General features: G+C 43.7%; 1 protein-coding gene and 1 long non-coding RNA gene across 8 annotated transcripts; one reads left to right on the plus strand and one right to left on the minus strand.

The window, feature by feature from the left end:
* Positions 1-4258: 4258 nt before the first annotated feature.
* On the minus strand, positions 4259-14779 carry DYRK3 (dual specificity tyrosine phosphorylation regulated kinase 3). 7 transcript variants are annotated; one of them, XM_064273285.1, is made up of 4 exons: positions 14663-14702; positions 14182-14403; positions 11844-11955; positions 4259-6070 (listed from the first exon to the last, which is right to left on the minus strand). In XM_064273285.1, exons 3-4 carry the CDS (start codon positions 11925-11927, stop codon positions 4496-4498), a joined length of 1659 nt encoding a protein of 552 aa, XP_064129355.1. In that variant the 5' UTR covers positions 11928-11955; positions 14182-14403; positions 14663-14702; the 3' UTR covers positions 4259-4495. The 7 variants fall into 7 exon arrangements, with proteins under 7 accessions (XP_064129355.1, XP_023404121.1, XP_003410323.1 ...); XM_023548353.2 differs by lacking the exon at positions 14663-14702 and adding an exon at positions 13343-13527 and having other exon boundaries at positions 14182-14539; XM_003410275.3 differs by lacking the exon at positions 14182-14403 and having other exon boundaries at positions 14663-14779.
* Positions 14780-15093: 314 nt separating this feature from the next.
* Positions 15094-18748, plus strand: LOC135228314 (uncharacterized). The gene is made up of 2 exons (XR_010318750.1): positions 15094-15755; positions 17320-18748. It is a non-coding gene; the product is annotated as an uncharacterized LOC135228314 (long non-coding RNA).
* Positions 18749-19449: the final 701 nt, after the last annotated feature.

Genomic DNA, 19449 nt, shown 5'->3' on the forward strand with positions numbered 1-19449 from the left:
GTTGAAAATCTCTCAAAGCAATTCATATTTATTTTTTTAAAAACAAACACGCCAGAATAAAAAGCACTGACTCATCCATGCCTAACTGCACTTTACAGAGGAAGGGTGTCAGCAGATGTCAATGAACAACGATAGAATCCCATGACACCAAAGCATTCAAACTCGAGGCGTTTAGAGGCTGACACTTGGAGCTGAAATAACCTCAGGTCAGGATTTGCCAGATTCGGGCCTCTCCATTCTTTTTAGTCTGTTTCTGTGGTAGCAGAAGAGGTGAGAATCTTTCTAGTCACCAGTGAGGCAGGCTTCTCCTATTAGAGGAAAATTGTTAGAATCCAGCCCTGACTTTGAGGTCAGTGAGCTATATTAAGAATCATATCCTGCCCCTTCAAAGTCTAGACCATGTATTTGTAGCTCTGGCTTAACTCAGGGGTTATGGATCTCAGGGACCAGAGAGCGTTTAGTCCTTACATGGCTGGGTTCACTGTGACTCATACATAAAGCCTTCTCACTAAAATGAGCAGGCGTAATTTGACAGACACTTGGGAAGGGCTACCCCTAATGACATTATGGTTGAAGGCAAGATCCAGAAGTACATTAAGTACTTTAGCTTAGGAAGTACAGGTTGAAGCGGGAAGTGGCACACGTAGAAGTGAGGGTTTTAAAGGTATTGTTTAAAACTAGGAGGCCGATTCCCTGGCAGAGAGCAAGTCTTCTTTGATTTGCCAATCCCTGGCCTTGTCTCTCCTTATTTGTACAGACTCCAGATTTTTCCAGTCTTGGATGTCTGCAGTTGGCTCTCAGTACAGAAAGTTACAGAGCTCTATGGACTGATTATCTCTGTCAAGACCACGAAGAGATGGAGGAAAAATACGTTCTGGCAATTCCACCTCATTCAGAAGGTAAGTACTTCCCCTTAACTCTCAAGGACAGTCAGCTACAGAGGTAGTAGTCTGGAACTATCACTGCCACACGGGAACATCCGTGTCCGTGACATCAAGTAACAGATGCAAAAGACATAATTAAAAATAAATGAGAGAGAGTTTTCCATGATTCACCAAAGTAGTAGGAGTATTCTGTTATTAGTCAGGAAAGCTTAGAACCATTTATCAGCTGCTACCTAAAGTTTAGCATTTAACTTGAGTTATGCCTGGTTAGGAATTAAGCAGAACAGAAAGTGTTTCAACACGACCAGCTGCTACAAATCCAAACTATTTCATAGCTGAAATTTTTATGTAACCTTTTATTTTTTGTTCATACAATGCACCCCATTCTTAGCAGATTAAATGTCATGAAAACTAAAATGTTAATGAGGTTAGCGAGTCAATCTGTCTGCCCCAAACCCCTCAACACACCTAGGCGTAAAGCATGCTAATATAGTCCTAAATTTCCCTGTGAAAATCCAGGCTAGACTTTCTCCTCTTTCACTGAGCTCCTGCGGGGTAGAAGCAGAATTCTTATGTGATAGTGGGGTTATGGGCACATTTTTCTTTTCATTATCATCAGGGTATCTGTCTAATACTGGACCAGAAGAAAGCAGCCTCACATAACCTGATTACCTTTTCCCAAAAAGAGAGCTGAGATTAACTGTGTAGTCAGTTTACACGGAGGGAAACCAGCCTCATTATCTGCCCTTCGTCAATGAGCACCAAAACTTGCTCTTCACAACATCCTGGAGACATGGGCCTGCCCATCTGAAGCTTACATTCTTACATAAGGAGGAATCATGATAGCACATGATCAATAAACAGATCAATGGCAGCGAGGGTAGAAGGCAGCACAGACTCTGAAAAGATGATCAGGTATTAGCTGGGTTAGTCAATTTCCCTATTGAAAGAAATAATGATTTTAGGAATGAAATAAACAAAAATTCCTACCCAACTCTCACTGTGTCAATCATCATTTTGAAAACTCTAGTCCATTTAAAAATCAGTAAGTCAACCAGCTTGACCTGTCTAACTGAAATGACTAAGAGCAAAAATGGCTAAAGAACAACCTAGCAACTATGAATAAGACACCATCTGAATCGCTGCACTAACTCGGATCCAATTCAGTCACTGCTATGGCTGGGCAGAGATCCAAGTGAAAATTTAACAGTGGATGAAAATAGTAGCATAGGGTGACAGCCTCTGAAAACCCTAACTTGTCCCTAAACTTGAAACCTGTCTATAAACTTCCTCACCTCCATCTGCACAACCACCACCATGTTTTAAAGCAGGCTTCTCTCCCGAACCAACCTGAATTGGCCTGCAGAAGACAGACATGCCAACTGGAATGACTCTGCTCTATGTCACTCTCTAGGTTGCCAAATTTAGGCAAAAACACATCTATTCACTTCCCCAGAGCTTTCTAGAACTTGTCTACAGTGTCACGAACTGTCTACATCCTTCTGCTCAGGCCCGTTTCGGTAACCTCACAGTTGATGCAGTATGCAGGAACAGACCGTGCCAACCTCAGCCACAGGCTCGTGTCTGACCAAGAGACCTGTTGCTAAAAACACAACAAAGAAATCCAGTGCGTGTCAGATGTTTGGGGTGGGAGTCCTTTTAGAAGTTTGCTCAGAAAGGCAGGTCTTCCACACCGAAACTTGCAAAAACAGCTCGACATCTGCTCTGCATAGATAATGTAGGAGACTGAAACAACTTATCCCACAATTCAGCAGGAGTCAGAGGGACCTAAAGGAGTTGTGAATTACATTGCCTTCTGTAAACCAGGAGTAAAGGAGATAATTGAGGTTTTCAATAGCTCAATTTCTCAGTTACCAAAGTACGAGGATGTCTTTCTCTTCAAAGGGGCCGAGGCCTCAGTTTGGGGTCTTCCTTGCCATCTGGCCCTTGTGCTTGGAGGCTGCAGTCACACCTGAACCCTTCTGATGCTTCTGTAATGAACGTTCATTCCCGTTTTTCACAGCCTGTGCTGTGCAATCAAGAACACTTTTGGATAAAGGAAAAGTTCTTTAGATAATATGTCAATGGCATTTTCCTTCTCTTTTTGTTTATCTGTTGCTCAAAGAGCAACAGAAGAACCTCCTTCCAATCTGTGGAGCTCGCAGAGACTAAATTCGAGAATAAAAATGGGAATGATTCATTCTGAGGACTACGTTTTGGAAAGCAAATGCTCTAAGGCACACGCTTTTAGGACCGAATCTGGGTATAATTTTGTTTAAAGGAAGGAGCCCTGGTGGTGCAGTGGTTAAGCGGTCTGCAGGTCCAGTCCACCAGCCACTCCTTGGAAACCCTGTGGACAGTTCTACTCTGTCCTATAGGGTCACTATGAGTCGAAATGGACTCGACTGCAACAGGTTTTTCTTAAGAAGGTGGGAAAAAAAAGGCAGCAGTGAGTGAGTTACTGTCTCTTCTCCATCCACCCTTCTAAGACTTCTGGCCAGCAATTTGTTTTACATATTCACAGAAAAAAAAGTGAATGAAGATAAAGGGAAGAAGGGGGGGAGGGAGGAGGAGTGAATAATCACTGGTTTCTGGATTCTCAAATACAGTAGAGCGTTCTTCTTGTAACTGAAGTTTGCTCAGAATCTAGAAGATAGCCTTGGATTTAAATTGGAAGAGGGAAAAATGTGGTCCGTTAAGGTGGCAGGTAGTGATCACATTCATGAGGAAGAGGGTTCATTAAACACATGCTGGTAGGCTGGTGCCTGGAGTACCAGAAAGTTTGGGAGCTGCAACTCTTACCCTGACTCTACCTCTGACGTTCTGGGACAGCTGAGGGCAAAGAAGCTCCTTTATCTTCTTTGGAGATGCGAGAGGAGGGATGGGGGAGGAAAGAGGAAGGGGAGGCAAAAGATTAATGTGAAAACCAATTCCAAAAAGGTTATTTGGTAAAGCAGTAAGATGTCTGTAAAATGCTTTGCATGCCCGGGAAGCAAATCAGAGGCAAAATATTAATAATTAAAAACAAAACGAAACACCCTGCATCAGAGAACTGAAGAGGACTGAATCACTGGAAAGCAGTGACACCAGTTCTCCAGGGACCACAGCTTCCTGGTGCCTCCTCAGCCCACAGTCTGCCGTGAGCCCTCTTGCCTGGAATGAGCCCACAGAAGGACCTGCTGGGGCAAGAGGTCTAGCCTCCTTCATCCACAGCTATGTCTCAAACGGCACCTTCAGAACAGATGCTGAGGGAGACTAGAAGTGAGTGGAGGCCAAGATATACTTTTTGGTATACCTACTATCGTGAGAGAAATTTAAACCAACAGAGTAATACATAGCTTGAAGTACATCTGACAACAATAACAAAGATACACTGACCTATAAAAAGTCATTTAATGTATATTTCAGGGTGGCCAATACAAGCTGGTTAGGTAATCAGCCCTTGAAGAGTTTTTACAGTCATATAAAAATGTTTTGTCTGTTAAAAAAAGGAAGTCTAGTCTAACAAAACGTATCTACCGATGGGCTTATACTGTTTTTCCCTTCCATTTGTAGGTTTGCAAGATAATTAAAAATACACGTATATGCATTTCTGAGCACACAGCTGTCCATTAGCTAATCAGTTTTGGCAATACACTGCACAGAGGTATACCTCCATTGGTTTCTGACATCAGGTTAGCTTTAAGCTTGCTGGCTATTCCAACAACTGGAGGCAGTTTGGAACCCAGTCCCTGGAAAGCGTTTGTGGGATTTACCACCCGTTTCCCTGATACCTTTTCTGTGGTGAGAGGTCTGGGCACAGACTTGCTGATCCAAGGATGTCTTAATGCTTGAGCTGGGGTCAGGCGGGCAGAGGGGTCCCAATGAAGACACCTTTTCAAAAACTCTATAAACAAGTAGTCATCACACCCTTTCAGTGCTGTCACCCAGTCTTTGCTGCCTGGGGGACCCCGCTTTTTACCCCTACGTGAGCGGCCCCCCACAAGCACAACCCTCCCATCGGCCTGAGTGGTCACAGAGCAATAGCGAGGTAGGCCCTTCGAATTAATAAAGTACTTGGCACGTTTGGATTGCTCCAGAAGTTTTGGTGGCGGCATCCCTAGAAGCTCCATCATACAGGCCAACTGGTCTCCTTCATCCTCTCCAGGGAAGAGAGGCTGTCCTGTTAAAAGTTCTGCAAGGATGCAACCAAAACTCCAGATGTCAATGGGCGTGCTGTAGCGGCTTCCTAAGATGATCTCTGGAGCTCTGTAGAACCGAGACTGGATATACGTGTAAAGCTTCTGGTACTCAAAGCAGCTGGACCCAAAGTCAATGACCTTGGTTGCACTGCGCCCGTGGTGTTTCAGGAGAATGTTTTCTGGCTTCAGGTCACAGTGAATGATCTTATTTTTGTGGAGAGCATCCAGGGACTGCAGAATGGACTGGGCAAACTTGCGCACTAACTGGACGCTGAAACCCTGAAACTTGTTTTTTTTAATTAGCTCATAAAGGTCTATGCTCAACAATTCAAAGGCAATGCAAACATGGTTCCGGAATGTGAAACTTTCCAGCATATGGATAACGTTCATGCTACCAGTTTTATCCTGTTTTTTAAGATGCTCCAAAATCCGGATCTCCTCAGCTGCTTGGCGACGGAAGCGTTTCTCACTGCGTACCACCTTCAGGGCCACATATTGCCCAAGCTTGTGATCATAGACCCGGGCTACCTGTCCAAAACTCCCCTTGCCGATAATTTTCAGCACCTCGTACCGATACGCTAGGTGGTCTCGAGGTACGTGAATGTAGGCCCCATCTGCATCATCATACCCCCCGTTATTGGGACCACCAACAACCCCATGCCTTTTTTTGGCATTTGGCCCCACAAAGTAAATTTCTGGATAATTGACGATTTCCAGCTTCTCGTAAGCAGTGAGGTGGTGTTTATACTGCTTCAGGGCTTGTTCCGGAGTCAGAGGCACTACTTTAGGAGCTTTGGATGAACTGCTGGACTTCACCATATTCAAGCTCTCTGAACTTTTGCCCTGAGAAACGGTAGGAGAGCATTTTTCAGAGTCGGTGATGCCAGCTGACTGAAGAGTATCGGGTCTGCTGTGGCCAAAGTCTTGAAACAGCTGCTCCACCTTCATGTCACCTCCATTCAGAAAGCGCTGAGCATGGTCGCTCGTCAGCTGCTCAGTGGTAATCTGAGGAGAAAAATGAAGACAGTATTAAAGCCATTAAAAAGACTGGAAGATGAAAGGATCCCCCCTCCCCGCCCCACATCTGAACAACTATAACAACAAAACAAACAGGTCTGGTCACGTTTATTTTAAGGTCACAATGTTCCCAAAGGGAGATAAGAAAAGCAGGAGTCTCTAAAGCCCTGGGATATATTAATCCTCAGACTCCCAGAATATTCTGGCTACCCCAGCACCCCATATACCCCTTGCTTTGTTCAAGACCCCAAACATGCTAGGTTCCTTCTTACAGTTACGCCTTTGCATTGAGAACCCTTTCACTCCCATTCCCTCAAATCCCCCACTCCTTCCAGGCCCAATCCAAGGCCTCTTCCTTCCACTTAGGGACTATTCCAAGCCCATACTACTTAACCCCATGTTTAACATTTAACTATAGCTCTTAAGAGTCTGTACCACACAATTTGGCACTTGATTACATACTGTCTACATTGCTTATTAATTGTTTCAAGTATCCTCCCAAATCTTAAGGGCATATGACAGGCTTGAAATAATGCATATTCAAGTGTTCTGCAAACTATAACGTACAATTCAGTGGCAGAGGCAGGATGTGAATCCAGGTCTTCTGACTCCCTGTCCAGGGTCCCTCCCACTTGTATATATCAGCACCAGATTCTCCCAGGGCCTGTACTTCTCTCTAGTAAGGCTGACACGCCAACTACAGCCTGGACTCAACGGAGGCCTCGCTATCTACTCCCAGGTCCCATATGAATGATTACAGTCTTCTGGTTTAGTTCTAAGCCAGAGGGAACTCTCGAGATAGATCATCTAAGCCAACTCTTCATGTATCTGCTGAATAGTGGGGAGTTGGGAGAGGGAGGCAGTGAGGAGCAGGGGTGAGTGAGGACCTCAGGCCCCAGGGTGCTTCTTGTAAGACTGTCGTCTCAAGCCAGAGTTTCTTGTGAGCCCACATGATAAAGGCACATCACCCTTGTCTACTCTATTCTGCTAACCTTTCCCGAAACGGTGACCCCACAATAAAGCTCTTAGTCCTCTGAATTGAAATAAGATTCCTTGAAGTAATATGTAGGAAAATAAAAGCAAAAACAGCTGAACACTTTTAAAAAATTAATATTAAGAAAAATGTAAGGGGGGTGAGAAGGAAAAAAGGAAAAAAAAAATTAAATCTGTTGTTAAAAAAAGTCTGGGATATTTCAGAGAACATCAGTTTTTCTCAACTGACCCTGAAGACTTGCACCCCGGGTCTGCTTGACAATTTCAGGGTTTCCACGATGAGGGAGAAAGAATTCCAGGGGAGCTCCAAGCTGTACTTATAAATCTCTAAGAATGTGATCAAAATCAAAAGGTAACGATCCAAAGTGGCCAAACCTTTAGAAAATAAAGCTTTCATTTAACCTAAGCAAACAGTAATACCTGGCCTATTTAAAAAACCATAAAAACGTAATATAAAAAATGAAAACATAAACAACAGAAAAAGGGTGAAAAAGCTTGAGTGCTGACATACCTCAAACAGTTCCTAACCTAGCTGTGACGCAGCCAGTACAACCGTAGCCATGGTTGGGCATTTAGTTGTAAAATAAAGAGGTGAAGTACAGACCAGAGAGAATCTCTGATACCCAGAGAACCATCACTGCTCAAGAAAATAAATGGGCCTGCAAACAAAACCTAAATACTTTGCTATAGCACAAACAAAACCCAACATTTTTCTTAGCAATAATTAGGTCAAATAACTATTCCTGTTTTTAGGGATGAAAAAGTAGAAGCAGGCCATATTCATCCATCCACCCACTCAACATACACGTGAACACTCACTGTTCACTACTTATGTGCTAAAAAAACAGGTATTCTCAAGTAACTACAATCTATTAGAAAATCAACTTGGCTGAACCAGGGAAAGATTTGGTTTTAGATTTACGTAACAGAAATAAATATTTGAATACAACCTCAGCCAGTTTTACTACTTAACTCTAGTGCTTTTATATGTTTACTGCTGGAGTCTCTGGACACACCCTAAAGAAAGATGAAGTCCAAAGGCCCGGCTGCCGTCCTGTCTGTAGTACTTCAAAGCTGTGAGGTCCCTGGGCAGGTTACTTGACCTTTCCTAGTCTCCATTTCTTTATCTGTAAAATGTGGATGGTAATACCTACTAGCAAGATGTGTGAATTAAATTATAGTTAATAAGACATATGAAAGACCCTTAGAAATGATGACATTGTAAAAACACTGGTCACAATTCGGAAAGATTCTCAGTATCTTAAGGTTTAAGTGCTTACACACCCTCCACAGGCATCTGGCACTACCCATGCCTTCTGCTTGGCGAAGGCCTCCACTATAGGGTTTCCCTTCAGGTGCACGGACACTCCTCGCCCACTCTCCCCCACAGAAAGCCTACTTTGAACTAGCTATACAATTGAAGGTGTTACCTCTCCAGGGTTATTTGAACTTTAACAGAAGATCAATGCCTTAACCCAAAGGAATGACTCTAGGAACTTCAGTCATCAATGACAAGCTGGTAGGAAAGGTATCTGAGGCCCAGGGTCCGTCCCTGGGTGTTTCACCTACTCTGCCTACGTGTAAGGCTGTGCTGGCTCTGGAGGTCTTCATTTCTGTTTGTGATAAAGAGAGGATCTCAGGTACAGAACATTAATAAAAACAAATACGTTACAGAAATTTAATTTCCACAGAATTACTACAGTAAGACTAAGGATACCATTTGGATTTTTTGACTCATGGTTTTCCCTTAGAGTTGGCCTAAATCTCTTTTCCTGCAAGTTAATTCTTACTTTGCCCTTTGGAACCACAAGTGTCCGAATTTCATGCGAGAGCCCTTCAAGTACCTCAAAGGGACCACAGTACTCCCTACCCCACCATTCTTTTCTGGGTTCGTCATCCCCATTGCATCTTCCTCACCTCACATGACCTGTGCTCAGGACCTCTTGTGATCCTGCTCACATTCTCAACATAAAAAAAAAAATTTTTTTTTTTTTTTGTGGGGGAGCTGCACTTAATTTATATCTCTTCTCAAGTGTGGCTCCCAGAACAGAACACAATAACACTTTAGGTCTAGTCCACTATGTATTATCAATGTTTGACTCTCCAGTGTATCTAGAGAATTCCAGGAAGGAATTTTTCCAAACGGGAAGGAATTTTCTCCTTAGCTTTCTTTCCTGTAAATAACTCAAATAGTGGCCTAAATCAATTACGTATCAAGTCTGCTGTGCTATAAATAAAACCTTCCTTCCATTGTTCTAGAATCTACAATGTTCACATGTTAAAGTAAAATCGTTATAAAACACTATATATTTCTAGTCTAGGATTAAAAATCACAATAACCATACAATCAGTGTATTTGCTAACTATGTATTTATTTCCAGAGAGACAGCTAATGCCAGGTTTATCATGTTTTTTTCCTTAAGAATGTTTCACGTACACTGTTAATGAAGTTGGTGGGCTTATGACATTTCAATAGAATATTCTATTGCTTTAATTAAGCAATAGAATATTCTATTAAAAAAATTTTTTTTAATCAGTAATTTTATTTTTAATTTTATTATTATCTGAAATAATACAGTGTCAAGCCTTAAAGATTTTTTTAAAAAACTTATTTTGTTGTTATTGAGAATATACACAGCAAAACATACACCAATTCAACAGTTTCTACATGTACAATTCAGTGACACTGACTACATTCTTCAAGCTGTGCGACCATTCTCACCCTCCTTTTGTTATCCGCCCCCAGCCCATTAACATAAACACACTGCCCCCTAAGGTTCCTGTCTAATCTTCCGAGTTGCTGTTGTCTAAGTCTTAAAGATCTCGATGAGAATTTCAGAAAAGGAATATCCTTCTCATCTAGATATAGAACCCCACTCTGTCTCCTAACCTGACTCTAAATCCCTGCAACACAAAGCTTAACCCAATAAAGGCCCAAGGACAGATGGATTTATAGTTTACAGTGAGGGTGCAGAATATCTTGGATACACAATGAAGCTAAAAGACTCTGAAAAGAGCACCAGGCTCTCGGGATGGAGTCATGGCATAATGAGCTATAAGCCTCACCAAAAGATTAAAAAGCCTTTTTTCAACAAAGTTTGCAAAGATACAATTGGGTTAGAATGGGAAGTCTTGTGTTTCCTAAAAACTGAATCGAATGATTCTGAAATATACAATTTAATTGACCTGCTGGAAGGTGATTAACATCTGCCAACTTTGAACTAAGTTAAAATGAACTTTAAGTCAGATGTTAATAAATCAACTGCAAAGCATTCCCTGTAGAAACCTTCTGATTGGCAGCAAATAGCCAAGAAATCTGAAGGTCAACAGGGTGGTACGCGGTTCTGGAGAACTGACGGGTTTTACAGAGCGAAGAATAAGAATGGAAACGAAGCTCTACTGCACTCCAGAAAAGAGATCAAAAACAGGCAGCCAGCCTTCCAAATATTTTTTAGCCAATACCTTGAAGGTAAGTGAAAAGTTTGATTTTAATATCAAAAACTGACTAAAACTTGCAAGTAAATTTTTCCATATAGAAACAAAATGTGAAGGAGAAGTATCACACGTTGTTCAGTTTCCTCATTAGATGATATATGCAGCAAGCTGTAAAGTCACAGGATAGCTTTTTCGTGTCATGGCACTTGTCCAAGCCCTGCTCTTCCCAACTATGCTATATGCATGCTGACCAAATGTGAATTAATTTTATTCTTATCTGAAGTAAAACAGTGTCAAAAACTAAGTGTCGGCAATTCCCAAGATGATTAAATGCGTCAAAAACCTAACTGTACTGTTCAAATTTTATTTATGATCTATAAAATGGCTCTCTTTAGCAGCTAGTAAGCCGGGACTGCATTTCTATCTTGCAGGAAATAAATCTGCAAATCTGTGAATTCAGGGGTATTTGCCATCCTTTGTTTTTGTTAAAAGGAACCTTTGTGATGCTCTGTGTCTATCATCCTACTCCTCACTTATCGATTACCTCATTAACCAACATTTTGCATTTACGACAACAGTAAAAAATCTACTATCTATCTTGTCCATTAACAACGTACGTCTGGCAATAACAAATGCCGAGGTGTGAGGTGAGAGTAAAGCTGGCTGTGATGGTTAAGGTTTTGTGCCACCTTGGCTGGGCCGTGATTCTCAGAGGTTTGGCAATTATGTAATGATGTAGTCATCATCCATTTTGTGATCTAATGTGGTCATCCTCCGTTTTCACATAGCACCAATTTTTGCTTAACGACTTGGTCTTTGGAACCTAACCATGTTGATAAGTGAGAAGTGGATGTTTAAAAATAGGAGTCCGTGAATGACTCAAATGGTTAACTGCTTGACTGCTAAACAAAAGGGTGGCGGGCGGTTCAAACCCGTTCAGAGGCACCTCAGAAGACAGGCCTGGCAATCTGCTTCCAAAAGCCTCACAGCCTTGAAAACCCTATGGAGAAGTTCTACTCTGCAAAGACGGGGTCACCATGAGTCATAACCAACTTGATGGCAACTAACAACAATAACACGTAAAAGCAGCATATTTTTTTTTCCTATTATCATATATTTTATCCCAGTGATTGAGCGGAAAAGAGCAGCTCCAAATCAAAATCATTTTGAAAAGTTTAACTTCGACCACAGATATTGTTACTCTAAAATCGGGAGAAATGAAAAGGAAACAAGTTCTAGGTCACCAGTGACAGGTAACTGTCTCTTGAGCATTAAGTAGTACTTCCTCCTTCCTAAAGCAATGAGAGTGCAAAGAACTGTTTCATCTACTTACATTGAATCTTCTGGGTAGAGGTGGTTCGGAAGGATTGCAGAGTACATTTGAACAGGGTGGGCACTTGGTTTCATCTATCATCATGAAGGTATCATAGACACCATCCCCCAATCTAGTTGAAAGGATTACAGATAAAATCTGTCAGTAACTGAAGAATATAAATTTGTACTTCCAAAGCATCACTTGTCTTAACTGCTTCACATCTGCTACAAAGAACAACTAATACAAATAAACGTCTATACTGCATTTTGGCACTGAATACAAACAAATGGGGTATTTGGCAGAGTAATAAAGGAAGTCCAACTTGTGTGTGTTCTAAAGAAAGAATAACATCTCTAGGTTTATATTTTAAAATAGTTAAAATTGAGTCATACTTTCTGTATGCTGTTAAACTACACCAGTTGCTGTGGGGTTGATCCCAACTCATAGCGACCTACAAGACTGAACAGAACTGCCCCACAGGATTTCCAAAACTGTAAATCTTTACAGAAGCAGACTGCCACATCTTTCTCCGATGGAGCAGCCAGTATGTTCGACCCCAAACTTTTGGTTAGCAGTCAAGCACTTAACCACCAGCCCCTTGTTAAACTATACCCACCACTGCTGTGGAGTCAATTTTGACTCATAGTGACCCTGTAAGACAAAGTAGAACTGTCTCATAGGGTTTCCAAGGCTGTAAATCTTTATAGAAGCAGACTGCCACATCTTTCTCCTGCAGAGCAGCTGGAGAGTTCAAACTGCTGACCTTTTGGTTAGCAGCTGAGCGTTTTAAACAGTGTGTGCCACCAGGGCTCTTACTGTCATACTCATAGCGATCCTATTGGACAGAGCAGAACTGTCCCATAGGTTTTCCAAGGAGTGGCTGGTAGGTTTGAACTGCCAACCTCTTGATTAGCAGCCTTAGCTCTTAACCACTACACTGTATACCTGTTGCCGTCCAGTCAATGCCGACTCATAGTGACCCTATAGGACACAGTAGAACTGCCCCATAGAGTTTCCAAGGAGCGCCTGGCAGATTTGAACTGCTGACCTTTAGGTTAGCAGCCGTAGCACCTAACCACTATGCCACCAGGGTTTCCACCACTACGCTACATACTGTTAAACTATAGGGACTATCAAAAGGATCTAATTTAACTTAACTACGACTGCTACCCAAAAGGTCAGCGGTTCGTATCCGCCAGGCGCTCCTTGGAAACTCTATCGGGCAGTTCTACTCCGTCCTATAGGGTTGCTATGAGTTGGAATCAACTCGACGGCAGTGGGTTTGTTTTTTATTTTTTTTTCCTTAAAAATAAAAGCTAGCTTGAATCTGGAGCCTAAAAACTAACCAGAGACTTGGATTCCGGTATCAGCTCTATCATCGGCCACACCACCTTCCCCTCCGAGCCTGTTCCTTCCCACATGTTAAACGGGAAGAATAGTTCAGCCTACACACTTCTGGGTCTTACAGGCAAGAAATAAAAGGCCTTTTGAGGGCTGTCATCTATTTATTTACTTACTTGTATCTATGTAACTTGTAGAAAAACACACTGAACACTAAAGCAAATACATAAAGGATTCTCTAGGTTACAAAACTGCACTGAATTTCACTTCTTTCCCCACTTCATTCTCTGGTGGGTGGTGGAGACAAAACGCTAAATGATTAAGGATCATTTCTCTGTTCTTTAACACTGTGCCTTCGCCACTGCAAGGGAACACAAAAGACAGAGAGAGGATTTACTTAATCCACAAAATGGCCCTGAATAATGTATTTCATCTGCCACCAAGAATATGGCTTTCCCACTTACACACATCAGCATCTCACTGTATCATTTTACATGATATACTATGAACAACGGTGACTATGTTGCAGAATTTTTTTTAATGTCTTTTAAAATATCCTGGAATATGTTAGTCGCCCTTAAAAACTGTTTTGTAAAATCAGTTCTAGAGTTTTCCTGATTAATGTATTATAGGAATACAAAGGGGGGAAAAAAAAGCCACTACAAATATTTTTGGACTGTTCTCTTTTTTGAAACATGCTCCCATTCTGACACATCTTTCTGTCTTTAACAGGGAACTGCTTCACCGTCAAGAACCAGAGAGTCTGGATGTGACGCACCTTTGCCGAGAGCATGAATAAAACAAAACAAACTGGGACAGGCGTTTACAGAGAAAAAGAGGGGACCAACGACCTGCATAATTTCCTACTGACCGACTGCTGGAGGAAATCCACCAAAGGAAGTCTCCAGGTGAAGGGGGACGGGGTCTCTTCGCTCCAGTCAATGTAAAACAGTGCAAGACAGGGCAGCCCTCAAAATAGGATCTGCAGGAGCCCAAACTCGGCACAGCTGCTTACCTGCTTATCTGAAGCCGGACCGCACCCCTCACAGCAAAGCCCAAGAAGAGTCCGGCCCTCGGTTATCTGCTCTGAGCAACAGGGCTTCTTCCAAAGATACTGCTCCCTGGCTGCCCCGCACCAAAAAACCCGCTGCCGTCCAGTCGACTCCGAGTCTGGCTGCCCCAGTTGGCTTCAAAAACCCACAAAAAGTACCAGCTTTTCGGAACCCCAGATCTAGAGCTGTAGAGATAATCCCGGGGTGGAAATTCTTCCCCTAACCCCGCTCTAGCCCCCTCCCCCTCTGACGATGGCCTGGGGGTGCGGGGCTCCTGGAGGAAAGTGGGGCGATCCCGGGAAGAGGGTCAGGCCCCCTCCCTCGCCCCTCCTGGGGGGTCGCTCAGCCGCCAGCCTCCAGCCCCGGCCTCGCTGCCCGGCCTCGCCCGCCCGCGCCAGCCGCTCACGCCGGCGCCCCCAGCCCGCTGCCTCGCGGCGCCGTTACCTCCGCTGCTGGGGCGCGAGCCCGGCCCCGAGCGGCCCCGCATCCTTCCGCCCCGGCCCGCGAGCCGTGCCTCCCATCGGCAAGCTCGAGACCCCCACGGGCGAGGGCCGGCGGTTGGCGGCTCCGGCGGGGCGCGTCCACCTGCGCGGGAAGGGCTGCCTCCCGGGCGGCGGCGCTCCCCCGCGGCTTCCCGGCCGGACGCAGCAGCTCCGCGCGCCTCCAGCGCCGACTGCCCGGGCGGGGAGGGGAGGCTGGGCGGCGGGGACGCAGGGGAGGAGGCGGCTGGCTGCCTGGCAACCGCGGCACGCCCGGGAAACGCCCCTGCGCAGCGACGCCGCGACGCACCGGGGCGGGGCCCGAGGCCTCGGCCCACCGCGCGGGCGCTCGGGGTTGGGGGCCGAGCCCGAGGCCTGCGCGGCCGGGGTGTGCTGGGGGTGCTGGGGCGCGGGGGCGCGGCTCGGGGAGGGTTTGCGAAAGTAGCTGTCAGCCCCCGATTTCCACCTCGGAAGACCTCACAGTGTGTTTTCTCTTACGTAGCACGTTGCAGGCTGGAGTTCTAAAACCTCCCTGGAGTATATGGATTTTTTTCAACCTACTGCGGGGGCACCCCTCCAGAAGATGAAGAGTTATATAAGAAAGCAATAAAAATAAACCCATTTATGGACACTGTACTAGGGCTTGCGAACAAGGACTTATTTAAGCTCGGCAACCCTACTACGTGACATCCCTATTTTAAGATCAGAAAACAGGCTCCAAGAGATTTAACTTGGATCCAGAATTTAATCTGGGGTTTGTCTGATTCCTGCAACGAGATGCCACGAATGGAAGGACTCAAAGAACCTTCGAGGTCTCCTTCCAACTTCTCATTTTACGGATGCGGAAACTGCGGCCCAGAGGAGAGTGCTTGCTCGTGCTCATATGGCGAAGCCTGAACTACCCAGAAAAAAAGAAGCCTGAGCTAGAAGTCTTCAAATGCCCAGCCCTCTTCCTGCAACACCAAGCCCCTTGGAAGGAGCTTTCTGTTGCGCTTTTTCCTTGGAGTTTTTCCTCCCTTTTTTGAAAAGTGAAGAGAAACACCCCGGTAACACCAACGGTAAGCGAATTTCGCTAGTTTGCACGAAAGCAAGCGAGAGGGAGGCTAAAACTAGAAAAACACAAGTGTTTTCTTAAGCGAGGCACTCAAGCAGATTTTCTCACACCCTCTGCATGAGGACTAAAAACGTTCTCAAAATGCTGAACACGGGCGCCACCTGGTGGAGTCTGTGTACTCATAGTCACAAATCAGTACTGTAGCATAGTCCCAAGTTACCTTTTCACGTGACTACAAGTTATATCCCCTGTTCTTATGCCACCGGGTTAAAATGTCCGTAAATATTCTATTGCTCTTTACTTTTCTAAGTTAAGAATCTGACCATTTCGGGAGCTTTATCCTTCACGATCAATGTTGTTTTAGTCTCTCTATGGTATAAAGGGAAACCCTGGTGGCGTAGTGGTTAAGTGCTACAACCGCTAACCGAGAGGTGGGCAGTTCAACTCCGCCAGGCGCTCCTTGGAAACTCTATGGGGCAGTTCTACTCTGTCCTATAGTCGGAATTGACTTGACGCCAGTGAGCGAGTAATGGTATAAATATAAAAGAAATGATTTTCTTCCATATGATATCTTAAAATTTTCTAATTTTATGAATAAGCTTTTTGTTTTGTTTTTTGGGCACCTTTTTTTTATAGAAGCTATGAGTCGGAATCGACTTGACAGCACTGGGTTTTTTATAGAAGCTTTTACTTGAAGGAGTCCCATGGCAACAAAAGGTTTGAATTAGATTGTTGCTGACGTCCCTTCCAGCTCTAAGATTGCATAATTCTGTTAACTAATCCCCGTTCTTAGTACTGATGTGGCCACCTCAGACCACTTTCCTGTCCCACCACCCTGACGGAACTTGGCACACGCTTCCTTCCCTCATTCTGAATCACCGCTCTGAGAGGACTGCACCTCAGTCTGTTTAAAGCACATCTCCAAGAGCCAACCTGCAGCATTCCTGCTCCCCTTCCTGCCCCTGAGGTGGGAAACACAGAGGACTCCTCTGTCCTTAGCCTGTTGTTCCCATGGTCCAGGGAGCGAGAAATCTCTGACCTTAGCCATCCAAGTACTTGCCTATGCTTCTTCAAAGAGCCCCTGTTTCAAAACAGTTGGGTGGTTTAAGCCCCAATAAGGGGTATAGCAATAGCCTCCCAGCCCCACTGGCTGCTGCCCTGTGCCTGCCAGCCCTTGAGCAGTTTCCACACCATTCATGCTCTTTCTTCCCCTCCAAAGCCCCACTTAAGAGCAGTTCAAAATTGTCATTATCTTTCTCCATCCAGTGTCCCAGATTTACCCACCATAGATTAGCCAAAAATTCACAGGGGACCTTGTCTGCCCTTTGAGGCCAGTTCTAATATGTCTGCAAAATAAGGAACCTGTAACAAACAAACAAACAAAAAATAGAACTGTTCCAGGATCTTAAAAAACCATGGAAACATCAGAAAGTGATCATAGCAGCTTCAAAGGCTCAGATTATGAAAATACCTGTGGCCACATTCATCTGGAAATTTGGGATGAAACAGTTATTGGTGGGTTAGGGTAAGTTTTAAATTGTTTCATTGCTATAAATTCTTCTTTACAGCAGGCGAGCCATGATGGAATGTGTTTTTAAAAAAATCATTTGGAGAAAACTCATGAAACTCACCCTTTTCCCCAAGCTATATTGACCTCAGATTCACCGGAGCTTCAGAAACCTGGACCTGCTATTTCATCAGAGACACAGAAATCTAGCTCAGTCGTGTCACTGAAACACTAAGACCACGATTTATTTTTTTGGAGCCTCAGAAAAATCTCTTTTGAACCTCAAGCACTTCTTGTTCTTACTCCTCCTGAGCTTTAAAAGAAGCCTCTGTTAATGCCTCTGAATCTCGAAAATACCAGCAAAACAAATAGAAGCTCTGCCCTGGGCCTCCTCCAATATTATACACATGAAGCTCTATGTCTCCTGAGCCCTGAAGTTTGCCTTTATTAATTCCAAATCCCAGAAACATTTTTCTTTTCCCATCATCCTGAGTCAGCACGATCAGTTCCAGCTACAGCAGGAGCCATTTGAAACTATATTTCTGAAGTCTTAAAACCTTACCTAAAAAAATTACTGTTATGGATTGAATTGTGTCCCGCAAAAATATGTGTTGTAAATTCCAATCTCTATGCCTTTGGTTATACTTCCCTTTGGGAATGTTTTATGTTTTTATGTTAATGAGGCAGGATTAGTGTAGGGTGTATCTTGAGTCAATCCCTTTTGAAATATAAAGAGATTCAATAAGCAAGCTAGTAAGGAGAGATGAGGTAAGATAGATACCAAGACACATGGAGACCTCCAAGGAACCAGGAAACAGAAGCTGAAGAGACAAGGACCTTCACCCAGAGCTGACAAAAGGAAAGCCTTCCCTTGGAGCTGGTGCCCTGAGTTCAGACTTAGCTTCCTAAACTGTGAGAAAATAAATTTCTGTTTGTTAAAGCCATCCACTTGCAGTATTTCTATTCTAGCAGCCCAGACAACTAAGACAATTACCATTTATTGATTGTTTACTGTATGCCAGGCACCATCTGAGATGTTTTACATATTTTTCTTATTTAAAACTCACAACAGTCCTGTGAGATAGGTATTATTCCCATCGTATACTTCAGAGAACGGTCTCAGAAATTAATGACATCGCACGGTCACCCAGCTGGTAAAGGGTGAACTAGAATTCAAATCCTGGTTTGTTTGATTCTAAAGCCTAGTTCCTTGCATTCCTGTATATGGCTTGTATTCTCTGAGCCTAGCAGGAGAGCCCAGGCTACATCCTTGGATCCTTTGAATTCTGTGGCGCACAGTTCCCCATGATCTAAGATTCCTAAATGTGGCAGACAGAATAATGACTCCCCAAAGATGTCCACATCACAACCTCTGGAACCTGTGAATATGTCAATTTACATGGCAAAAGGGACTTTGTGGTTGTGATTAAGTGAAGGCTCTTGAGATGGGGAAATTTTTTTTTTTTTTTATTGGGGTGGCCCAGTGTAATCAGAAGGGTACTTACATGATGGAAGAAAGAGGCAGAAGAGTCAGAGAAGATTCAACTATGGGAACAGAGGTAGAGAGAGAGAGAGATTTGAAGATGCTATGTTGTTGGTCTTGAAGATGAAGAAAGGGGCTACAAGCCAAGGAATGAGAGCAACCTCTAGAAGCTAGAAAAGGCAAGAAAACAAATTCTCCCTTGAGTTTCCAGAAGCAATGCAGCCCTGCTGACATCTTAATTTTAGGACTTCTGACCTCCACAACTGTAAGATAACAAAGTTGTGTTGTTTTAAGCCAATATATTTGTGGTAATTCGTTACACTAAAGTTCAGGAACCTTGGGTACTGTTATAGAATGAATTGTGTCCCCTCAAAATATGCGCTGTACCCAATCAAAAAATGGTCAAAGAACTTGAATAACCATTTCACCAAAGAGGATTTTCAAATGGCCACGAAACACATCATTAGCCATCAGACAGATGTAAATCAAAACCACAGTGAGATACTGTTTCACTCCCACTAGGATGACTAAGATAAAACAACAACATAAATAACAAATCAAAAAGAAAATAACAAATGTTGGTGAAGATGGGGGAGATGGGAACCCTTAGCTGATGCTGCTTATTATGTACAACCAAATACCTCATGGGATTTGGTTCCTTGGTTTGGAGGTTTAGGGTCATGGTTTCCTGAGACATCCCAGTTAATT

This window comes from Loxodonta africana, chromosome 20, assembly GCF_030014295.1.
Source record: "Loxodonta africana isolate mLoxAfr1 chromosome 20, mLoxAfr1.hap2, whole genome shotgun sequence".
Classification (NCBI taxonomy): Eukaryota; Metazoa; Chordata; class Mammalia; order Proboscidea; family Elephantidae; genus Loxodonta; species Loxodonta africana.

Coding starts and splice junctions, on each gene's coding strand:
- DYRK3 (XM_003410275.3), bottom strand. CDS start 14,739: ATGGGAGGCACGGCTCGCGGGCCGGGGCGGAAGGATGCGGGGCCGCTC. Junction 11,956..14,662: donor CTCGCGCCCCAGCAGCGGAG/GTAACGGCGCCG, acceptor CCTTTCAACTAG/ATTGGGGGATGGTGTCTATG. Junction 6,071..11,843: donor CTCTACCCAGAAGATTCAAT/GTAAGTAGATGA, acceptor TTTTCTCCTCAG/ATTACCACTGAGCAGCTGAC.